Genomic DNA, 25,154 nt, shown 5'->3' with positions numbered 1-25,154 from the left:
TCCCCCCAAATGTCTACCTTTAACCTACAATTTTGAATATTGACAAAGGGAGGAAATAGCAAGCATCAATACCTATATGCATGTCCTTTTTAATGTTTAGGCTTGTTTAACAAATCAGTAGATTATATATTTTTTATTTAGGAAGTGCAGCATGCTCTATGGTTATTTGCAGTGTTGGGATGTTCCATCATTCCATGTTTTTTTTTCTAAAAAATGAGATAAGTAATGATGTTTAAGTTGGGCAGAGATACTAGGCCTTAATTCAGCAAACCATTGTAACATTTTTATTCATGAATATATTCAAATATTGTTAGTTTTCTGTACCTGTGTTCTCCATTGCATCTGCTCCCTTGCAGTAAAACTACATAGTTAAGACACCGCGGTGCTATTTGACATTTTTAGAATTTTGAATGGAGGTGCTCCATAGGCTGCCCCCTCAAGATTGATTTTTCATGCGAGCAGAGGGATTTAAGTAATAATATCACTGAGCTGGCATTATGAGCCACATCTAAATCAGTAGATGATGCTTGTGATTATCAGGTGTATTTCATGTTGTGACTAACCAAGTTGCATCATTAGTTTTATGCCATTCTCTGGTATGAATGGCAAAGCTGGCATTTATTGCTCATCCCTAATTGTCTTTGAGAAGGGGTTGGTCGGCCTTCTCTTTGAACCACTGCCACAAGATGTTAGATACAGTGTAATAATGGACATGGAGATTAAAGGAGCTGGTCAAACTTGTGCAAGAAAGGAAAATAATCTGAGGTTACAGATTGCGATGGAATACAATGCTGCTATTGATGGCCCACAGCACTTCATGGATGCTCAATTTTGAGCTGCTTGATCTGTTCTGAATCAATCCAATTAGCACGGTGGCAGTGAGACACAACACGGTGGAGGGTGTCCTCCGTATGAAGACGGTGCTTCGTCTCCACAATGACTGTGCGATGGTCACTGTTACCAATGCTGTCCTGGACAGATGCATCTGTGACAGATGGATTGATGAGGACTGTAATATTTGTAGCTCCACACTGTGGATGTGGACGTATTGTGTACTGCAACTGCAGAGTTAATAATAAACAGAACCAGGCAGATTCCGGAGACTTCCAAGAGGGAACTGCCTGCCATGTTAGGAGCTGTGTGTGCTGTGCTCTGTGAATATATCACAAGGACGAGGTTAAGTAGGTTTTGCTCTTGTGTTGGTTCACCACCTGCCTTAGGCCCAGTCTAGCAGTTATGCCCTTCAGAGCTCGGTCAGTAGTGGTGCTACTGAGCCACTCTTGGTGATGAATTGAAGTCTCCCACCCGTAATACATTCTTGCTACCCTCAGTGCTTCTTCCAAGTGATGTTCAACATGGAGGAGTACTGATTCATCCATTGTGGGAGGTTGGTAAGTGGTAAGCAGCAGGAGGTTTCCTTGCCCATGCTTGATCTGAAACCATGAGAATTTTTCTAGATTTTTTATTTTTCGACATTTTCTTTAGGCACCTCCGAATTTAGCTGAAATTGCGCTTTTCCACCCAGATTGGGGGTGCAAGACCTATATTTTTGGCTGGGCTGATTTTTTTATTTTTTGGACGGGAAGCTTTCGTCAGCGGTGATAATCCCAGCCTTAACGGTTTTTTGGGCAGCAATCGGGCACTGGGGAAATTCTAGCCCCAGATGTTAGTGAGGAGGACTTTGCAGTGTCGACTGGGCTGGGTGTGTCGTTGTCTTGTACGAAGTCGATGCCAGGTGGTCCGTCCGGTTTTATTTTCTGTAGCGGTCTATCACAACTGAATGGCTTGCTATGCCATTTGAGGACAACCGCATTGCTGTGGGTCTGGAGCACATATAGCCCAGACCAGGTAAGGAGGGCAAATTTCCTTCCCTACACGACAGTTTTTACAACAATCCAATAGTTTCATGATCACCATTACTGATGCTAGCGTTTTATTCCAGATTTATTTAATTAACTGAATTGAAATTCCCCAGCTGCCATGGTGGGATTTGAACTTGTGTTTCTGGATCATTAGTTCACGCCTCTGGATTACTAGTAATATAACCACCATGCTACCGTTCCAGGTAAATGGTTAGGCATTGATTAGGACATGTTTCTTAGTCTTTCAGACGAATTCAGAGGTACGAGACATGAGATTGTATAAGGGTATAAAACGATTACATGAAGGGAGAAAGCATGAATCAACCCGGGTGTTTTTATGTACCTAATGGCCACTTAGAGTGGGAGAGTACAAAGTAAAAGATCACCAACCTGTCATTCTGGCCGCAAATAGTAAAATGAGAATTTGGAGATCGAAACAAATGGTAAATAGCTTGTTGCAGAACCCACTAATGCAAATCTCCTGACTGACAACTTAATTTAACAGCCCCAAAAAGATTAAAGCCAGTTTGCTATTTGTATTTCATTTGTCGTCTCAGGTATTGATTGAGCATCTATGAGAACAAAATTAGGGAACTCTTGATTTTCTAACGATTTCCATTATCTACTGGGGAGGTTCCCTCTATTATGTTAGATAATGGAGTTTACACTGTCACATTGCGATAAATCTAGTTGATGCTGCTCGTTTGCCACTGAGCCAATCTGCACTTGTAGCAGTAAGTTTCAAATGCTGGCTACTCGGGTAGTTTATTTTATAGTGTGCTTGTAGCATTTTAGTCAAATATTTCAACATAAAAACCTTTTCTTGAGTGTTTCCCCTGAAGAGCACAGAGGTTCATTAGTCCAGCATGGAAAGCGCTCAGCTTTTGTTAATGGTGCTTTCATACAGTTCTATTATGCTAATCCTACAATGTACATGCTCTTCACAATAACCGTTCATATTTCTATAGCCTCCTTTCAGAGATGTCTGTGTTTTACAGAGTAGATAGCAAGCTGGAGAGGAAGCGAGGCTGGGGACATGAATAAATTGGTGAAGAGAGTGCTTTGTGGGAGACTTTTGATGGCAAGGTCAAACATGACTGGAAATGCTGGAGGAGAGAGTTCCAGATGATGGGGGCACAATGGCTAAAGGGATTGCCACTGTTGCGGTTCAGAGGGGGTTGGGAAAAGGGAGTTAGTTGATGTCAGATGAGTGGCAAATCTCTGCAGAGATGTACAGCTGGAAGAGATAGCTAAGGTTGGATGGGGCAAAGCCATGGATAGAATTGACAGCAAGAATGAAAATCTTGGTCAATTGGATGGAGCACAAGGAACCAGTGGAGCTTGGATGAGAATGTGAGCTGTGTCATTTTGGATGAGTTGTAGTTTGTGGAGATGGAGACTAGAAAGAGAATGTTGGAGAACTTGAGCCTTGAGCTGATAAAGGTGTGAATAATGGTTTCTACAGTAGGGGAAAGGTAGGGGCAGATGCGAGTTATATGGAGGCAAAAGAAAGTGGTTTTGATGGATCGAACATGGGGAAGGAAGGTGAATTCAGTGTTGAGCAGTACACTGAGGTTCAGCACTTCGGGATGTCAATTCAACAGTACTTCATTGAATGAAGCACTTTGGCAAGTCCTGAGGTTGTGAAAAGTGCTATATAAAGTTCTTCGTTAATGAAGCCAAATACACAATACATAGAATAATGGATAGCAGAGGTTGATTAAAATGTTGTAGTCGAGAAGTTCAGGTGGTTTTATAAACCGTGAATGTCACGCTTCACCCAACTACAGCAGCTTTTAATACTGTGTTAAGTTTAAATTCCAGGAGCAAGCACTCAGCATTGGCCATAGCCAGTGACTGACTCAAAACTAGTTTTAACTCGATCTACGTGTCTGCCACTGGCTAATAGCATCAATACAGTGAGCTGGCTCTGGGAATACAAATTAAAAGGATAGTACAGTATAATGGCTATGAATGGCAACTAAAAATGTGAAGTTGCAGCATTGACCTTTTCTTAATGCTCATCTGCAGCATACAATCCTAAAGTTCATTAGTTTTGCTGTTTGGCCTTTGGCTCATCAATGATTTAGATGAAGGAATTGAGTGTAATATCTCCAAGTTTGCAGATGACACTAAGCTGGGTGGCAGTGTGAGCTGTGAGGAGGATGCTAAGAGGCTGCAGGGTGACTTGGACAGGTTAGGTGAGTGGGCAAATGCATGGCAGATGCAGTATAGAAACATAGAAAATAGGTGCAGGAGTAGGCCATTCGGCCCTTCTAGCCTGCACCGCCATTCAATGAGTTCATGGCTGAACATGCAACTTCAGTACCCCATTCCTGCTTTCTCACCATACCCCTTGATTCCCCTAGTAGTAAGAACTTCATCTAACTCCTTTTTGAATATATTTAGTGAATTGGCCTCAACAACTTTCTGTGGTAGAGAATTCCACAGGTTCACCGCTCTCTGGGTGAAGAAATTCCTCCTCATCTTGGTCCTAAATGGCTTCCCCCTTATCCTTAGACTGTGTCCCCTGGTTCTGGACTTCCCCAACATTGGGAACATTCTTCCTGCATCTAACCTGTCTAACCCCGTCAGAATTTTAAACGTTTCTATGAGGTCCCCTCTCACTCTTCTGAACTCCAGTGAATACAAGCCCAGTTGATCCAGTCTTTCTTGATAGGTCAGTCCCGCCATCCCGGGAATCAGTCTGCTGAACCTTCGCTGCACTCCCTCAATAGCAAGAATGTCCTTCCTCAGGTTAGGAGACCAAAACTGTACACAATACTCCAGGTGTGGCCTCACCAAGGCCCTGTACAATTGTAGCAACACCTCCCTGCCCCTGTACTCAAATCCCCTCGCTATGAAGGCCAACATGCCATTTGCTTTCTTAACCGCCTGCTGTACCTGCATGCCAACCTTCAATGACTGATGTACCATGACACCCAGGTCTCTTTGCACCTCCCCTTTTCCTAATCTGTCACCATTCAGATAATAGTCTGTCTCTCTGTTTTTACCACCAAAGTGGATAACCTCACATTTATCCACATTATACTTCATCTGCCATGCATTTGCCCACTCACCTAACCTATCCAAGTCGCTCTGCAGCCTCATAGCATCCTCCTCGCAGCTCACACTGCCACCCAACTTAGTGTCATCTGCAAATTTGGAGATACTACATTTAATCCCCTTGTCTAAATCATTAATGCACAATGTAAACAGCTGGGGCCCCAGCACAGAACCTTGCGGTACCCCACTAGTCACTGCCTGCCATTCTGAAAAGTCCCCATTTACTCCTACTCTTTGCTTCCTGTCTGACAACCAGTTCTCAATCCATGTCAGCACACTACCCCCAATCCCATGTGCTTTAACTTTGCACATTAATCTCTTGTGTGGGACCTTGTCGAAAGCCTTCTGAAAGTCCAAATATACCACATCAACTGGTTCTCCCTTGTCCACTCTACTGGAAACATCCTCAAAAAATTCCAGAAGATTTGTCAAGCATGATTTCCCTTTCACAAATCCATGCTGACTTGGACCTATCATATTACCTCTTTCCAAATGCACTGCTATGACATCCTTAATAATTGATTCCATCATTTTACCCACTACTGATGTCAGGCTGACCGGTCTATAATTCCCTGTTTTCTCTCTCCCTCCTTTTTTAAAAAGTGGGGTTACATTGGCTACCCTCCACTCGATAGGAACTGATCCAGAGTCAATGGAATGTTGGAAAATGACTGTCAATGCATCCACTATTTCCAAGGCCACCTCCTTAAGTACTCTGGGATGCAGTCCATCAGGCCCTGGGGATTTATCGGCCTTCAATCCCATCAATTTCCCCAACACAATTTCCCGACTAATAAGGATTTCCCTCAGTTCCTCCTCCTTACTCGACCCTCCGAACCCTTTTATATCCGGAAGGTTGTTTGTGTCCTCCTCAGTGAATACCGAACCAAAGTACTTGTTCAATTGGTCTGCCATTTCTTTGTTCCCCGTTATGACTTCCCCTGATTCTGACTGCAGGGGACCTACGTTTGTCTTTACTAACCTTTTTCTCTTTACATATCTATAGAAACTTTTGCAATCCGTCTTAATGTTCCCTGCAAGCTTCTTCTCGTACTCCATTTTCCCTGCCCTAATCAAACCCTTTGTCCTCCTCTGCTGAGTTCTAAATTTCTCCCAGTCCCCAGGTTCGCTGCTATTTCTGGCCAATTTGTATGCCACTTCCTTGGCTTTAATGCTATCCCTGATTTCGCTTGATAGCCACGGTTGAGCCACCTTATAATGTAGATAAGTGTGAGGTTATCCACTTTGGTGGCAAAAACAGGAAGGCAAAATATTATCTGAATGGTGACCGATCAGGAAAAAGGGAGGTGCAACGAGATCTGGGTGTCATGGTACATCAGTCATTGAAAGTTGACATGCAAGTACAGCAGGCAGTGAAGAAGGCAAATGGCATGTTGGCCTTCATAGCGAGAGAAATTGAGTATAGGCGCAGGGAGGTCTTACTGCTGTTGTACAGGGCCTTGGTGAGGCCACACCTTGAATATTGTGTACAGTTTGGTCGTCTAATCTGAGGAAGGACATTCTTGCTTGAGGGAGTGCAGCGAAGATCATCAGACTGATTCCCGGGATGGCAGGACTGACGTGAAGAAAGACTGCATCGACTAGGCTTATATTCACTGGAATTTAGAAGAATGAGAGGGGATCTCATTGAAACATATAAAATTCTGACGGGATTGGACAGGTTAGATGCAGGAAGAATGTTCCCGATGTTTGGGAAGTCCAGAACCAGGGGTCACAGTCTAAGGATAAGGGGTAAGCCATTTAGGACCGAGATAAGGAAAAACTTCTTCACTCAGAATTGTGAACCTGTGGGATTCTCTACCACAGAAAGTTGTTGAGGCCAGTTTGTTAGATATGTTCAAAAGGGAGTTAGATGTGACCCTTACGGCTAAAGGGATCAAAGGGTATGGAGAGAAAGTAGGAATGTGGTACTGAAACTGCATGATCAGCCATGATCATATTGAATGGTAGTGCAGGCTCGAAGAGCCGAATGGCCTAGTCCTGCACCTATTTTCTATGTTTCTAAATATTGCAAATTTTCATGGATTAAAATCCTTATTACCAGTTTCATTTCCTGTTTGGATATAAACAGTGTATACTGGCTTAATTTGGAATTTTGTTCCAATTTGCTGAAGAATGTTATCCTTCTAAATGCTGCAATTTCCAAGTGCTACAAATTGCCTGATTTCTACAGTGTTTGCCGCGATCTAAATATTAGTCTTCATTCCCGGCTCAACTGATATTGACGCATAGAACTTGGCTTTTTTTTGCTGGGTTGGGCTGTCTTGCTGCTTTGTTGAAGCAGGCAATTTGGCAGTTCAACTAAGAAATAGAATTCACTATCTGTGGAAACATGTGCAGGGGCAGAATAGTGGAATACTATGAAAGAAATAACTTGAGCAATGTGGCATTACTGAGCTGTGGTACATTTGGCGATTTGGATGATTTAATTACATGGTGATTCACACTTTTGCAATGTATTTCTTCTGATGTAATCTGAGTTTTAGAGCTGCAATGAAACTTTATGGTTCAGAGACCATGCATTGCACCAGTGGTGCAAGATTATTATTTATTCTGCTGTGCTGGATGCTTCTGTTTTAAGATGAATAGTTATACTCTTAAAATCTCTGTCTCCACTGCTGTGATAGAAATGGGAGGTGCCGAGCTTCTTTGGTGGCTCTGAGTAAATGCAGTGCTCAGTGTGGCACTGGGCTCCATAAACCAGGGCCCACTACCACACCAGTACCAGTATGTTCAGTTAGCTGATTTGAACTAAGGTGGCAGCAGGGATGCTATAGTTCACCTCTGGGCTAACTAGGAAAACCATCAGCTAGGCTGCCCTTTTGTAATCTTTATCCACTGACTCTCTGTTGAAAATGCAGATATGTTGATGGTGAATGAGGACAAGATTGGGCTCAGCTGTGATGCTCCCTTAGGCCCCAAGTTTCCACATGATTTGCTCCTGATTTTTAGGAGCAACTGGTGTAGAACGGAGTGTCTTTAGAAATCGGAATTCTCCACATTTAGTTTGCTCCAGTTCTAGTCAGGTAGAACAGTTTCACTTTGGAACAGAATTTTTTTTTTCAAAAGGGGGCCACTTACGCCTGATTTCAAAGTTTCGTGAGTGAAAACTTACTCCAAACTAACTTAGAATGGAGTAAGTGAAGATTTTTGTACACTGGAAAAAACCTTGTCTATACTTTAGAAAATCAGGCGTAGGTTACAAATTAGGCGTAGGGAACGAGGTGGGGGGAGGGAAGGGAAGTCATTAAATTCTACAATCAATCCTTAGTTATACTTATACAAATATTATACAAATAAATCCAACCTGAATAAAAATGTATAAGCAAAGAAAAGATTAAATAAACCATGTTCCTACCTGTGTGAAAGTGCTTCAGGCAGGCCTTTCATGTTGGAGACAGGCAGCGGTGTGGCGTCAGTGTCTCGACGGCAGCGGCAACAAGCTTTGAGCTGAGCTGCAGTGCTTGAGGCAGGCCTTCATTCTCTTCGTGGCTGGCCGCGAAGAAGCAGCACTGGACGGACCCGAGGCCATTCGGCCATGAGATGTCAGTGGCTGGCCGGCAGCCAAAGAATCAGCAGCGGACGGATGTGAGGCCATTCGGCCATAGGATATCAGCGGCGTCAGTGGCTGGCCGGCAGCCGAAGATACAGCAGCAGCCTTCGAGCTGTGAGGGGGACTGAGGCCATTTGGACAGGGAGAGGCAGCCACATCGACAGTTTTATATTTAAATTTGCAGAATGGGTGCTGCATTGTCAACACCACGTATTATTGCAAAGTTGAATTGGCACTCTTATTTCTCCGAACACAGTCCTTACTTTGCATGCATCAATGCAGCACCGGTTCTGCAAGTTTAGCAGTGAAAAGCTGAACTCACTGATTTCAGCAGGTGATTTATTCAGCAGTGCTGCTAAAAGCACTCCCTCACACACAGAAATATCAAAAAAAATTAAATTACAAGCCTTTGCACGGGTCCAAGAAACAAATCTTCACTTTTTCTGCAGTATTTTTAAAAATGGCCGAGTGCCAATGTTTGTGTGAGACTGCGTGCATGCGCAGGGTTGCCGGCACCACGAAGGCTGAAGGCTAATTTAAATTGTACCCGCCCCCTACTACTTAGAAAATCGGCGCGAGTGTTAGGCTCTGCCCCCTGCTGCGATGAGCGTGCCGCGCCAAGCAGACAGAATATCGGACTTTTTTTTTTGCGCAGTTTTCGGCGCGAAAAACAGGCGCCCAGCTCGGAGGTGCGCCGTTTTCGCCGCGGCACGAAACTTGGGGGCAAAACTTCTGAAGTTAACACATGAATGCTCACTAAAGTAGAGTGCCAAAGAACTGCTGGCAACTGTACTCCACTATAAATAATTGCTTAAGGAGTCGAAGGAAAAATTGAGTTTTTTTAAAAAAGACTTGCGGTTTAAAAATGCTGTTCTAGTATTATGCAGTCTCGCATCAGATCAGCAACATGCTTGATGGGTGTATGTGTTGGATGTCAGTTGAAAGCAAGGTCAGTTAGGGGTATGGTGCCTCTATAGTCGAATAGTGTGTTAGTACTTGTCCAGGCTCACTCAAGAAAATGGCCACTTGAGTGAGGTACTAGAGGGCAGCTACTGCCTGTGGGTCTCAAAAGCAAGTTGCCACTGCTCTCGGGTAAGGAGTAAAGGGAGAGAATAATGCAGATCTGTTGGAAATTCCTCTTACTTTGAAATTTTGGCGACAATTTTGTTAATTCTATGTATGCTGTGGCTGAAGGAGTCTGTATCTGTCTTGGGACGGTTACCTAGAAAATAATTGCTTATTTATTTAAGTTTACCCAAACCTGACCCAACTGCAAAAGTAAGGATGCCAATGTATAATCATCATAGGCAGTCCCTCAAATCATAGAAACATAGACATAGAAACATAGAAAATAGGTGCAGGATGAGGCCATTTGGCCCTTCGAGCCTGCACCGCCATTCAATGAGTTCATGGTTGAACATGCAACTTCAGTACCCCATTCCTGCTTTCTCGCCATACCCCTTGATCCCGCTAGTAGTAAGAAATACATAACTCCTTTTTGAATATATTTATTGAATTGGCCTCAACTTTCTGTGGTAGAGAATTCCACAGGTTCACCACTCTCTGGGTGAAGAAGTTTCTCCTCATCTCGGTCCTAAATGGCTTACCCCTTATCCTTAGAATTGAGGATGACTTGCTTCCATGTCAAAAAGTTCACAAGTGTTTCAATGAAGGACCTAAAATTCCAGGTCCGAACTAAATCTTGAAGGGTGGAAGATGCCTGTGCTTGGATTTTTTTTAATGTGTGGTGACCATTGCACACCAGCCACCACATGGGCTTGACAGAGCTAGGTCTTGGTCCAGTAGCAAGAGTTAACCAAGACGACTGGAGACCAGCTCTGCTGCACGGACCTAGTGCGCACACACATCGCAGTGTGGGCTGGCCCGTGCTGCCCCTGGGCCCTCGCCTCTTCTGGGCCCCGATCACGTCCCTCTACAATCTCTCGCTGCTCCTTCGCCCCGACCTCGCCCTCCTTCAGTACTTGCCCATGCTCCAATCACTGACCTGGACCTTGATGATCTTTTTTACTGCCGGAGCAGGAGAGCTTCCCTGAATAATGGAATGCTGTCTCGCCCAAGGACAATGGGCTGACGTTGCACAACGTACTCTCGCTCGAGCATCCTTGAACAATGGCCCCGGGTTGGAAGGGTGAGAAATTGCCATCAGCCCATCAAGCCTTCCCTTCCCCCCCGCCCCCATTCAGTTAACGGTGCAGCCTTACACACTGCACACTTCCACCTCCTAGTAATGCTTCCTACTGAGAGGTTTAAAAAAACTGTTTTAACAAAAATTTGAAACCAATTCAGATAAACCTTTGATAGTTCTTTTCCAATAAATAGTAAAAGGGTAGTAAGAGGGGCCAATTGGGACCAAAAAGGAGATGTATGCATGGAGGCAGAGGGGTATGGCTGAGGTTCTAAACGAGTGCTTTGCATCTGTCTTCACCAAGGCAGAGAATGCTGCCATGGACATAGTGAAGGAGGAGATAGGATAACAATTGATAAAGAGGAGATATTAGAAAGGCTGGCTGTGCTTAAAGTAGATAAATCACCAGGAGCGGATGGGATGCATCCTAAGATTCTGAGGAAATTGAGGACGGAAATCGCAGAGGTAGTGGTCATAATATTCCAATCCTCTATTGTAACGTGGGTGGTGCCAGAGGACTAGAAAATTATAAATGTTACACTATTTTTCAAAAAAGGGTACAAAGATAAACCCAGCAACTACAGGCCAGTCAGTTTAACCTCGGTAGTGGGGAAGCTTTTACAAATAGTAATCAGGGACAAAATTAAAAGTCACTTGGTGTGGATTAATTAAGGAAAGCCAGCACAGATGTGTTGCAGGCAAATAGTGTTCAATCGTCTTGATTGAGTATTTTGATGAGCTAACGGTTGATGAGGGTAATGTGGTTGACGTAGTGTACATGGATTTCCAAAAAGTGATCAACAAAATGCAACATAATAGGCTTGCCAGCAAAGTTGAAGCCCATGGAATAAAAGGGATTGTAGCAGCCTGGATCTGAAATTGGCTAAATGACTGGCAATAGAGAGTAGTGGTGAATGGTTGTTTTTTGGACTGGAGGAAGGTATACAGTGGTGTTCCCCAGGGATCGGTTCTAGGACCACTGCCTTTGAGATATATATATATATATATATATTAATGACTTGGTTGTGGGACACAATTTCAAAATTTGCATATGTCACAAAACTTGGAAGTATAGTGAACAGTGAGGAGGAGTGATGGACTTCAGGAAGGCAAGACAGGCTGGTGAAATGGGTGGACACACAGCCGATGAAATTCAATGCAGAAAAGTGTGAAGTGATGCATTTTGGTAGAAAGAATGAGGAGAAGACATATAAACCAAATAATACAATCCTAAAGGAGACGCATGAACAGAGAGACCTGGGGGCATTTGACAAGGTGCCATGTAAAAAGTTACTGCACAAGATAAAAGTTCACGGGGTTGGGGGTAATATATTAGCATGGATAGAGGATTGGCTAACCAACAAAGAACAAGAGTTTTGGGATAAATGGGTCATTCTCTGGTTGCCAACCAGTAACTAGTGAGGTGCCACAGGGATCAGTGCTGGGACCCCAACTATTTACAATCTATATTAACGACTTGGAAGGAGGGACTGAGTGTAACGTTTGTTGATGATACAAAGATGGGAGGAAAAGCAATGTGTGAGGAGGGGACCCAAAATCTGCAAAAGGACATCGACAGGCTAAGTGAGTGGGCAAAAATTTGGCAGATGGAGTATAATGTCGGAAAGTGAGGTCGTGCACTTTGACAGAAAAAAAATCAAAGAGCAAGTTATTATTTAAATGGAGAAAGATTGCAAAGTGTCGCAGTACAGTGGGACCTGGGGGTACTTGTGCATGAAACACAAAAGGATAGTATGCAGCTACAGCAAGTGATCAGGAAGGCCAATGTCATCTTGGCCTTTATTGCAAAGGGGATGGAGTATAAAAGCAGGGAAGTCTTGCTACAGTTATATAAGGTATTGGTGAGGTAACACCTGGAATACTACGTGCAGTTTTGGTTTCCATATTTATGAAAGGATATACTTGCTTTGGAGGCAATTCAGAGAAGGTTCACTAGGTTGATTCTGGGAATGAGGGGGTTGACTTATGAGGAAAGGTTGAGTATATTGGGCCTCTACTCATTGGAATTCAGAAGAATGAGTGGTGATCTTATCGAAATGTATAAGATTATGAGGGGGCTTGACCAGGTGGATGCAGAGAGGATGTTTCCACTGATGGGCGGAACTAGAACTCGAGGTCACGATCTTAGAATAAGGGGCCGTCCATTTAAAACCGAGATGAGGAGAAATTTCTTCTCCGGAGGGTTGTAAATCTGTGGAATTTGCTGCCTCAGAGCTGTGGAAGCTAGGACATCGAATAAATTTAAGACAGAAATAGACAGTTTCTTAAATAATAAGGGGATAAGGGGTAATGGAGAGTGGGCGGGGAAGTGGAGCTGAGTCCATGATCAGATCAGCCATGATCTTATTGAATGGCGGAGCAAGCTCGAGGGGCCGTATGGCCTACTCCTGTTCCTATTTCTTATGTTCTTACGTGTGCACTAATCGTCAAAAGTGGCAGAGCAGGTTGAGAAAGCAATTAAAAAGACTTATGGGATCCCGAGCTTCATAAATAGAGGTATAGAGTACAAAAGTGTGGCAATTATGATGAGCCTGTATAAAACACTGGTTCAGCCCCAACTGGAGTACTGTGTCCAATTCTGGGCACCACACTTCAGAAAGGATGTAAAGGCCTTGGAGAAGGTGCAGAAAAGATTTAAGAGGATGATTCCAGGAATGAGGGACTTCAGTTGCGTTTATAGACTGGAGAAGCAGGGAACTATAGACCAGTTAGCCTAACACCTGTGGTTGGGAAAATGTTGCAATCCATTATTAAAGAAGCAGTAACAGGACATTTGGAAAAGCAAAATTTAGTCAGGCAAAGTCAACATGGATTTATGAAGAGGAAGTCATGTTTGATAAATTTACTGGAATTCTTTGAGGATGTAACAGACAGGGTGGATAAAGGGGAACCAGTGGATGTGGTGTATTTGGACTTCCAGAAGGTATTTGACAAGGTGCCACATAAGGTTACTGCACAAGATAAAAGTAGGGGGGTAATATATTAGCATGGATAGAAGATTGGCTGACAAACAGAAAACTGAGTCAGGATAAATGGTTCATTCTCTGGTTGGCAATCAGTAACGAGTGGGGTGCCGCAGGGATCAGTGCTGGGACCCTAACTATTTACAATCTATATTAACGACTTGGAAGAGGTGACTGAGTGTAATGTAGCCAAGTTTGTCGACGATACAAAGATGAGAGGAAGGGTAATGTGTGAGGAGGACATGGACAGGCTAAGTGAATGGGCAAGAATTTGGCAGATGGCGTATAATGTTGGAAAATGAGAGGTCATGCACTTTGGCAGAAAAAAATCAAAGAGCAAGTTATTATTTAAATGGAGAAAGATTGCAAAGTGCTGCAGTACAATGGGACCTGGGGGTACTTGTGCATGAAACACAAAATGATAGAATGCAGGTACAGCAAGTGATCAGGAAGGCCAATGGCATCTTGGCCTTTATTGCAAAGGGGATGGAGAATAAAAGCAGGGAAGTCTTGTTACAGGTGTACACGATATTGGTGAGGCCACATCTGGAATACTGTGTGCAGTTTTGGTTTGCATATTTACGAAAGGATATACTTGCTTTGGAGCCAGTTCAGAGAAGATTCACTAGGTTGATCTCGGGGATGAGTGGGTTCACTTATGAGGAAAGGTTGAGTAGGTTGGGCCTCTACTCATGGGAATTCAGAAGAATGAGAGGTGATCTTATCGAAACATATAAGATTATGAGGAGGCTTGACAAGGTGGATGCAGAGATGATGTTTCCACTGGTGGGGGAGACTAGAACTAGAGGGCATGATCTTGGGATAAAGGACTGCCCATTTAGAACTGTGATGAGGAGAAATTTCTTCGGGGGTTGTGAATCTGTGGAATTCGCTGCCTCAGGGAGCTGTGGCAGCTGGGACATTAAATAAATTTAAGACAGAAATAGATAGTTTCTTAAACGATAAGGGGATAAGGGGTTATGGGGAGCGGGTGGGGAAGTGGACCTGAGTCCATGATAGGATCAGCCATGATATTGAATGGCGTAGCATGCTCGAGGGGCCTTATGGCTTACTCGGGCTCCTATTTCTTATGTTATGTTCTCCTGTAAGCTGGGGTTGTTCTCCTTGGAGCAGAGAAGATTGAGAGGAGATTTGATAGAGCTGCTCAAAATCATGAGGGGTCTGGACAGAGTAGATAGAGAGAAACTGTTCCCATTGGCAGAAGTGTCGCGAACCAGAGGAGACAGATTTAGGCAAAAGAACCAAAGGCGACGTAAGAAAAAACATTTTTACAGAGCGAGTGGTTGGGATTTGGAATGCACTGCTTGAAATGGTGATGGAGGCAGACTCAATCTTATCTTTCAAAAGGAAGTTGGATAAGTATCTGAAGGAAAAAAAATGGCAGGGGAAAGGTCAGGGGAGTGGGACTAGCTGAGAGTTGGCATGGGCTCGATGGGCCGAATGGCTGCCTTCCATGCTGTAACCGTTCTATGATTCTATAGTGAGGCAATCAAGAAAGCCCTAGGTAATTGCAGTTGTCTATAATTCATTGCAATTACAACTGACGAGCAACTTTCCCATGATAATTGGAACTGTATTCTTCTTTGATATTTGCCCCTTTTAAGGAACTGCAATGACTCTATACTCAGTACATCTCTCAGCAGTGTACAAAGTTATTAACCTTTGGCTGCTATCTAACCTAAATTTTCCGTATCATTTTATAGATGTCACTTCCAGTCTTATCATCCCATTCGAACAATCAATCTAATCCCTCATAATTTTAGAAATTATACTCCCATCCCCTCTAAGTAGGATTACCAACTCTGGTTGGAGGTATTCCTAAAAGGTCTGATGACAGCTGACCGCAAGACATCTGCAAATGTTACTGTATTTATGCTCTAAAGGTTGAGCCCTCTGTGGTTGAGTATCTTTGCTTGCAGTTTCACGCCAGAAGATGTTGTGCGAGAAGTTTAGAGACCAGGTGGCCACCTACGACCAGGCGAAGAACGAAAGCTGAATGTGGCGAAGAGGGAAAGCAGACGATGGAGGATGGATTTGCAGGGGGAAACCAGAGGTTGTAGGAATTTTGATTCCACCAGTAACTAACAGTAATTCACTGAAATTGCATCGATAACTACTAGTAATACAGGGAACACTCTGATTCCCCTCACAACCAACAGTAATACAATAACTCATTGATCTATATATAGCTGGTAATAATGGGTGTAATGCCCCAATATCCTATGTAACTAGTAATCATATAATCCACTGATCCTCATCCTGTAATTATAGCCAGAATTCCCCTGCACAATACAAGGTGTGGTCAGGCTTCCCAGTCCGTGCTACTTTTAACAGGCTCCATCTCTCTCCCCTCATAGTGTCTCCCACTCACCACATTGCTGAATATTCCTCCACTGCAGGAAATGCTGGGCCACAAGCCTATCTCATTCCTCAGTTTCTCCCCCTCTCTCCTAATTTCCACCTCCCCCCTCCCCCAATCACCATTCCCCTGTCACTCTATCTCCTGACCCCCTTTCCCCGGAGCCCCGTTCCCGACTCCCATTTCCCTCTCCACGAGCTCTATTCCTAAGTCTTCCACTGCGCCCTAATTCCCTGCCCCTTAGTCCCTGTGCACCCTAGTCTTGCATCTCTCCCTGCTTCGTCTAGGTCTCCTGCCCAGATTCCTGGCAATCAGCCTGTTCCATTTCCCGTTACCCCAAGGTAAGGGGGTGGCTCTCTCTGGCAGAGGGGTTGTGATGTCACCTGAGCTGGAAGCTCCTCCTGCGGCAGCAGCCAGTGATGCAACTGTCCAGAGAAGGCGGTTACTGCGATGGAAAATTTAAAGTGGAAAGTTCTCCCAGGCTGTTGGCAGCAGTGCCCGGAGATTCATTCCCTATTCCTGGTAATTCCCAGGTTTGCAATCCTACCTCTTAGTCGTTTGCTTCTCCAACATAAGTAACTAAGTTTCGAATTTTAACACAAAAGATCAGTATTTCGTGTTACCTTGGTTGCTGTACTCTGCACCCTTTTCCAGAGCCTTGCTATCCTTCATTTATGGGAGCCAAAACTGGACATGCTGCTTGTACATTAGTTGAATTGTTGCTTCCTTCCCAAATGAAAAGATGTCTGTTATACTGGTCTAATCAAGGGGGTTCGGATGATACACAAATAGTTTATAACTTTTTTATATAGTTTATATAAATAGTTTATAACTGCAAATCCATTGGGAGGATGGACGCGCCAATGTCAGCGTTCTCGCTCAGGCCATCATCGAAGCACTGACCACGCTCGACCAGCTCTGCTGGGCGGGCCACATCGTCCTCATGCCTGACACGAGACTCCCAAAGCAAGCGCTTTACTTGGAACTCCTACACGGCAAGCGAGCCCCAGGTGGGCAGAGGAACGTTTCAAGGACACCCTCAAAGCCTCCTTGATAACATCCCCACCGGCACCTGGGAATCCCTGGCCTAGGACCGCTCGAAATGGAGGAAGAGCATCCGGGAGGGCGCCGAACACCTCGAGTCTCATCGCTGAGAACATGTAGAAAACAAGCGCAGATAGCGGAAGGAGCGTGCGGCAAACCAGGCTCCCCACCCTTTCCTTTAACCACAGTCTGTCCCATCTGTTAGAGACTGTAATTCCTGCATTGGACTGTACAGTCACCTGAGAACTCACTTTGAGTGGAAGCAAGTCATCCTCTATTTCGAGGGACTGCCTATGATGATAACTTATCTAAACCTTGATATAAACGTGAAATCGATATGGAGAGCTTATTTTTTTTAAATGTACAATGTGGTATTTAGTTTTGTGCTTCTCTCCAGTGATGGTCAGAGCAGGTGTTGATATACCAATATTCTCTGGATTGGTGATGACCTGTATTTATGATTCACATTGAAGGAGGTAATATGCAGTGATTCTGTAACAATTATTCAGGTGAAAACTTGCAGTTTACCAAAATATGTATATATATATATATATATATATATATATATATAAAAAATTAATATATATAGTGTGTGTATGTGTGTATATATATATATATATACATTTCTTTATATATATATATAATTATATAATGTACTAGTTAACCAACCTTAGGGAAATGCTAAAACTGCACTTTGTCAGTTGCAAATCAAAATGCATTATGCTCCTGGGAATGATCTCTAGGATTCTTGTATTACCACCTGCTTTTACTGGTTAATGTTCTAATATTTTTGCCACCAGGATTAGGTAGCAAGGGCTGTGTGTGGTTTAATGATAGTACTTTGGTCATAATCAATGGCAAGCTTCAAATGACAATTGTCAGTAGATTAAAAACAGCAAGTTGAGATTGTGGTTATAACTGACAAAGACATCTGATTGTTAGACAGTGGTCACTGAGATGAGCATCACTGTTGTGTGTTTCTTTTCCAGATAAAATGGCAGTTCCACCAACTTACGCAGATCTTGGAAAATCTGCCAAAGATGTTTTCACCAAAGGCTATGGTAAGGGAGACAATATTAAAAAGTATGGTACAGGCCCTGTCTGCAGCAGCTGTTTGTTTCTAAAGTTTGTGTGGATCATTACACAAAGTCTGGTGTTTACCCGTGCACTTCGCTATATGCCATTGCTCACTTTTGGTGGCATAATGAAACACAGTTTAGTTTGGCATCACCCCTGAGATTTTGTTTGAGGGGGGATGGGAATGGTTGTCGGGTCACTTTCAATGTGATGAACAGCTTTGTGTACTGAAATCCAGTTTCCTTAGTTGAGTCAACTGGGCCAAAAGACGTGTGTACAAGTTTTGATGCAGCTGTGTTGCAAACTGATAGCCATTGTGATGAGCCATTGTTTAAAGATAATGGCCCTGAAATTGTGGTCTCAGTGATGGCAAATACGGCATTGTAATCCATTTGAAAGGCTCCAGAAGTTCGCTTGCTCATGCACGTAATCCGGAACTTGTGATCTGTCATGGTACGCTTTGACAGGTTATCCGAACTGCCTGAAAATTGAGTATTTCTGGTGCAGTGTTGGGCTATTTGCCAACAACTGCCCAGCAACTCTTACTGCTGGTAAAAGCAGGTGAAGGGCATGCTTGCATCAGTGTAAGGGTATATATAACGCTTAAATAAAACATTTAAAAATCCAAAATTATGCACATACACTTTACATGAGTTTATGCAAATATTGGCCCGGATTAAATTTACTAAGGTTGGTGCGATGAAGGACCTTACGAATAAAATTGCATTCAGTACATTGTATAATTTTAGATTTCTGTACATTGTATAATTATTTAGGGATTCCATTGCATATCATTAGGGGTTTCCCATCATAAACGATTGCAATGGAATCCTCTCGTCATTGGAGGACCGGATCCATGTGATCCCAAGGACGCTTCCGAACTGCCTGCATCCCTGGGATTCGTGGGCCTTTACACTGCCCTCCGCCTGTAGGCCCGAGATTGCAACTCTCTGCAGCCTGGCCACCAGCAGGTAATTTCGGAATTGTTTCGCAGGCTGGTGGCGTACTTCGGAGGCACGCTCCGACCGCAATTTCTAGGCCAATGTGGTTGTTATGCTTAATTACATATATAGCTATAATTTGTTGCAGTTTTGATTTTGTTTAATTAGTAAATGTACTGCATATAATGTGGCTGACCAATTAAAACATTCTGAAAACTGAAAATCTTAAATCTATCTTTGATCTCTTACAGGATTTGGTTTAATAAAGCTTGACTTGAAAACTAAGTCAGAAAATGGACTGGTAAGTACCATAGTAAGAAAAGTAACTGATAACCTCATTTCATTTAATTCCATTCTGTTGAATCTGCTTGTTTTATAATGTCGTACTGGTAACCATTAATCTTTCAGGTCTGTGTCTAGTCTCAGAATAATGTATTCTCAAGAATTGTGCATTGCAGTTTTGATTTGTACGATGCAATACATCTGGTTGTTAGACATATTGACCATTAAGGAGAGTAAGAGGAAAATATTCCACAGTGGCTGATTCACTTACTTGCTTTAATGTTCTCTGTTGTAACTAAAGGCAATTGCAAAGAGTGGTGGAAGTATGCTACAGATCTATAACATTCTGGTTAAACTGCAGCTGGAGTACTATGTTCAGTTCTGGGCACCACACCTAAGGAAGGATACATTGGTTTGGAGGGGGTACAACACAGATTCACCAGAATAATATTGGAGCTATAAGGATTCAATTATGAGGATAGATTGCATAAACTGGGCTTGTATTCCCTTGAGTATAGAAGATTACGATAGATTAAGAGGTGATCTAATTGAGGTGTTTAAAGTGATTGAAGGATTTGCCAGGGAGAAACTATTTCATCTGGTGAAGGAGTCCAGTACAAAGAGGCATAGCCTTATAATTCGAGTCGGGCCATTCAGGGGTGATGCCAGGAAGCAGTTGTTCACAGAGAAGTTAGTGGAAATCTGAATCTCCCTCACAAAGCTGTTGGGCTAGGTCAATTGAAAATTTCAAAACTGAGATTGGTAGATTTTTGTTAGGTAAGGATATTGAGGGATTAACACAAGAACATAAGAATTAGGAGCAGGAGTAGGCATTCGACTCCTCGAGCCTGCTCTGCCATTCGATGAGATCATGGCTGATCTTCTACCTCAACTCCACTTTCCTGCACTATCCCCATATCTCTTGATTCCCTTAATATCCCAAAATCTATCGATTTCTGTCTTGATTATATTCAAAGACTAAGCCTCCACAGCACACTGGAGTAGAGATTCCAAAAAATCACCACCCTCGGAGTGAAGAAGTTTCTCCTCATCTCAGTCCTAAATGGCCGACCCCTTATTCTGAGACTGTGACCCCTGTTTCTTCAGACAGAGGAAACATCATCCCTGCAATTACCCTGTCAAGCCCTGTAAGAATTTTGTATGTTTCAATGATGTCACACCTCATTCTTCTGAACTCGAGAATATTGGCCTCGTCTACTGAATCTCTCCTCATAGGACAATCCCCCATCCCCGGAATCAGTCCGGTGAACCTTCATTTCACTCCCTCTATGGCAAGTAGGTAAGGAGACCAAAATTGTACACAATACTCCAGGTGCGGTCTCACCAGGACCCTATATAATTGCAGTACGATGTCTTTACTCTTATACTCAAATCCTCTTGTAATAAAGACCAACATACCATTTTCTTAATTGCTTGCTGTACCTGCATGTTAACTTTCAGTGATTCGTGTACAAGGACACACTCCGGTCCCGCTGAACAACAACATTTCCCAATCTTTCGCCATTTAAAAAATGCTCTGCTTTTCTATTTTTCCTAACAAAGTGGATAACTTCACATTTCTCCACATTATGGGCCCAAGTTTCCACAGGATAAAAAAACGTGCGCCCCTCTGAGCTGGGCGCCCGTTTTTCGCGCCTAAAAAGGTGCCAGAAAAAAAACACGCTATTCTCGAGCGCTTTGTAGCTCCTGGTCTGTTTGGCGCGGCGCCCAGGGGGGCGGAGCCTACACTCGCGCCGATTTTGTAAGTGGGAGGGGGCGGGTACTATTTAAATTAGTTTTTTTCCTGCCGGCAACGCTGCGCGTGTGCGTTGGAGCATTCGCGCATGCTCAGTGTGAAAAAAAACATTGGCACTCGGCCATTTTTGTAGTTCTTTGTAGCTGTTTAATTTTTGAAAATTTTTAAATAAAATCACATTGCCATCAGCACTGAGGCTACCCTTCTCACTGTCTCCTTCCCCTCCCTCCCCTCCGCGGCAACAAACAGCTGTCTCCTTCCCCTCCCTTCCCTCCACGGCAACAAACCGCTGTCTCCCTCCCCTCCGCAGCAACAAACTGCTGTCTCCTTCCCCTCCCTTCCCTCCACGGCAACAAACCGCTGTCTCCCTCCCCTCCGCAGCAACAAACTGCTGTCTCCTTCCCCTCCCTCCCCTCCACAACAACAACCCGCTTTCTCCTCCCCCCCCCCCCCCCTCCCGCTCAGCGGCATGAACTGCTTTCTCTCCCTCCCGCTCAGGCATGAACGGCTTTCTCCCCCCCCCCCCCCCCCCCCCCCCCCCCCCCCCCCCCCGCTTAGCGGCAACGAACGGCTGCAGAATTCTCCCTGGCTGAAGCACTTTCACACAGGTAGGAAGATGGTTTATTTAATCTTTTCTTTGCTTATAAATGTTTATTCAGGTTGGATTTATTTGTATAATATTTGTAGAAGTATAAGTAAGGATTTATTGTAGAATTTAATGAGTTCCCTTCCCCCCCCCCCCCCCCTCCTCGTTCTGAACGCCTAATTTGTACTTTAGTTTGGAGTACGTTTTCACTGTGGAAACTTTCAAATCAGGCATCAGTGGCCGGACATGCCCCCTTTTGAAGAAAAAATTCTGTTCCAAAGTAGAACTGTTCTACCTGACTAGAACTGCAGAAAAAAAATGTGGAGAATTGCGATTTCTAAGATAGTCCGTTCTCCACCAGTTGCTCCTAAAAATCAGGCGCAAATCATGTGGAAACTTGGGCCCTATATTCCATTTGCCATGTTCTTGCCCACTCACTTAGCCTGTCTATATCCCAAGTCCCTTTGCATCCTCCTCACAACTTTCATTCCCGCGTAGCTTTGTATCATCAGCAAACTTGGATATATTCCAATTGGTCCCCTCCTCCAATTCATTGATAGAGATTGTGAATAGCTGAGGCCCAAGCACCGATCCTTGCGGCACCCCACTAGTTTACAGCCTGTCAACTTGAAAATGACCCGTTTATTCCTACTCTCTGTTTTCTGTACGTTAACCAATCCATGCTAGTATATTACCTCCAATCCAATGAGTCCTAATTTTGTTCAATAACTTCCTATGGCACCTTATCGAATGCCTTCTGAAAATGCAAATACAGGTGCAATGTCCAAAATCCGGAGTTCCGGAATGTTCTGTGGCAGGGTCATCTGGAATCCAGACCTGCCAACCTCGGGGCCCTGCCGCTGCTTGACCTTGGGCCTCACCTTGTTACTGCTGCCCTTACCTCGCCACTGCTGCCCTTGCCTCGGGGGGCCTCTTCACCGGCATGCCCCAACACAACATCTGCAGCGGGGCCCCGCGGTCCGAACACCACCGCTGTGGTGGTGAGACCCTGTGGTCCAAACACCTCCTCAGCGGGGACCCCCCCCTTCCTGATCTGAAATCCAGAAATACACTAACCTGGTTCTGGTGTTTTGGGATTCGTGACGTCAGAAAGGCGATCCAAAGTCCATAAAAATGCAGAATCCAGAACGGCCTCAGTTCCGGGTGTTCCGGATTCTGGACGTTGCATCTGTACACCACTTTTAATCCATGTTAGTATATTACCCCCAATCCCATAAGCCCGAATTTTGTTCAATAACCGCTTGTGTGGCACCTTATTGAATGCCTTCTGAAAATCCAAATGCACCACATCCACTGGTCCTCTATTCTGCTAGTTACAACCTCAAAAACTCTTCCTTTGATCGAATATTATCTTTAACTTCTCTTGTTAGCCATGGGTGGACCACTTTTCCTGTGGGATTTTTGTTTGTTAAATTACAACATACATGCATTCCTTTATGTATTAATTTTTTAAATGCTAGCCATTGCTTGTCTATCATCATACCTTTTAATGTAGTTTCCCAATCTACCTTAGCCAACTCTCCCCTCATAGCTACGTAGTTTCTTTTGTTTAGATTTAAGACCCTTTTTTCTGAGCTAAGATCCTTTCTCTCTACTGTCTTTATCCCATTTTTTATTATCCGGGCTACCCCTCCTCCTTTTCCGTTTTGCCTATCTCTTCGAAAAGTTACGTATCCTGGAATATTTAATTCCCAACAGTGGTCACTTTTCAAATACGTCTCTGTAATGGCTATTAGATCAAACCTATTAATTTCTACCTGCATTATTAAATCATCTATTTTGTTAGGAGTGCTTTTAGTTTTGACTTTTTTCTATTTTTTGCCCTGATGTCTCCTTAGTCAGTGATGCCCCATTACCTTTATTACTCTCTGTCCCTTCCTGACCCACTTTGCTTATTTTTACCCAAAACTCTGCTCTGCTCTAGAGCCTTGACGTTTCTCTTGCTGCTTTAAAATTTACTCTCACCTGAATTCCCCCCACCCCCCTCCATTAGGGATATGAACCAAAAGTGGATAGGTGCAGTTGAGGGTACAGATCAACCATGATCTAATTGAATGGCAGAACAGGCTCGAGGGGCTGAATGACTTACCCAATAAGTAGTTGAGCCATACAAATCAAGAGGTTTTGGGTTTGATCTTCAGTCTGTGCTGAGACTTTAGGGAAAGCCTCAAAATCCTTTTCTTTTCTTATAACTACTTGTTTTCTAAAGTGTATGGATAACAGCTGGAGTTGTGGCAAGCACACTGCAATTGGTTTTGGTTCTCCTGGTTCGGGAGGGAAAAATCAGCCAGGGTTCCTGCTCCTCAGTCAGGAAGGATAGACAGAAAGAAAAAGGAGGTGGGGTAGCGTTGTTGGTTGAAGAGGAAATTAGCTTGGATGATGTGGAATCTGTGTGGGTGGAGCTGCGGAATACCAAAGGGCAGAAAACGCTAGTGAGAGTTGTGCACAGACCACCAAACAGTAGTAGTGAGGTTGGGGACAGCATCAAACAAGAAGTTAGGGCTGTATGCAATAAAGGTACAGCAGTTATCATGGGCGACTTTAATCTACATATAGATTGGGCTAACCAAGCTGGTAGCAATACGGTGGAGGAGGATTTCCTGGAGTGTATTAGGGATGGTTTTCTAGACCAATATGTCGAGGAACCAACTAGAGGGCTGGCCATCCTAGACTGGGTGATGTATAATGAGAAAAGACTAATTAGCAATCTTGTTGTGCGAGGCCCCTTGGGGAGGAGTGACCATAATATGGCAGAATTCTTTATAAAATGGAGAGTGACGCAGTTAATTCAGAGACTAGGGTCCTGAACTTAAGGAAAGGTAACTTCGATGGAATGAGGCATGAATTGGCTAGAATAGACTGGCAAATTATACTTAAAGGGTTGACGGTGGATAGGCAATGGCAAACAATTAAAGATCACATGGATGAACTTCAACAATTGTACATCCCTGTCTGGTGTAAAAATAAAACTGGGAACGTGGCTCAACCGTGGCTAACAAGGGAAATTAAGGATGGTGATAAATCCAAGGAAGAGGCATATAAATTGGCCAGAAACAGCAGCAAACCTGAGGACTGGGAGAAATTTTAGAATTCAGCAGAGGAGGACAAAGGGTTTAATTAGGAGGGGGAAAATAGTAGGGAAGCTTGCCGATAACATAAAAACTGACAGCAAAAGCTTCTATAGATGTGAAGAGAAAAAGATTAGTGAAGACAAACGTAGGTCCCTTCCAGTCAGATTCAGATGAATTTATAATGGGGAACAAAGACTAGTTGAACAAATACTTTGGTTCTGTCTTCACGAAGGAAGACACAAATGATCTTCTGGAAGTACAAGGAGACCGAGGGTCTAGTGAGAAGGAGGAACTGAAGGGTAACCTTATTGGGCGGTAAATTGCGTTATGGAAATTGATGGGATTGAAAGCCAATAAATCCCCG

General features: G+C 43.7%; 1 protein-coding gene across 1 annotated transcript in view; it reads left to right on the top strand.

Annotated features, from left to right (window-relative positions):
• Positions 1-25,154, top strand: part of LOC139262907 (non-selective voltage-gated ion channel VDAC1) — a 42,496-nt gene that overhangs the window by 1,047 nt on the left and 16,295 nt on the right. The window contains exons 2-3 of the mRNA XM_070878188.1: positions 18,046-18,117; positions 19,326-19,375. Of these exons, the coding sequence (XP_070734289.1) occupies positions 18,046-18,117; positions 19,326-19,375 (122 nt within the window). The remainder of the gene's footprint in view (positions 1-18,045; positions 18,118-19,325; positions 19,376-25,154) is intronic.

Source organism: Pristiophorus japonicus, chromosome 4, assembly GCF_044704955.1.
Source record: "Pristiophorus japonicus isolate sPriJap1 chromosome 4, sPriJap1.hap1, whole genome shotgun sequence".
NCBI lineage: Eukaryota > Metazoa > Chordata > Chondrichthyes > Pristiophoridae > Pristiophorus > Pristiophorus japonicus.
This window is presented reverse-complemented; position numbering and strand designations above follow the sequence as displayed.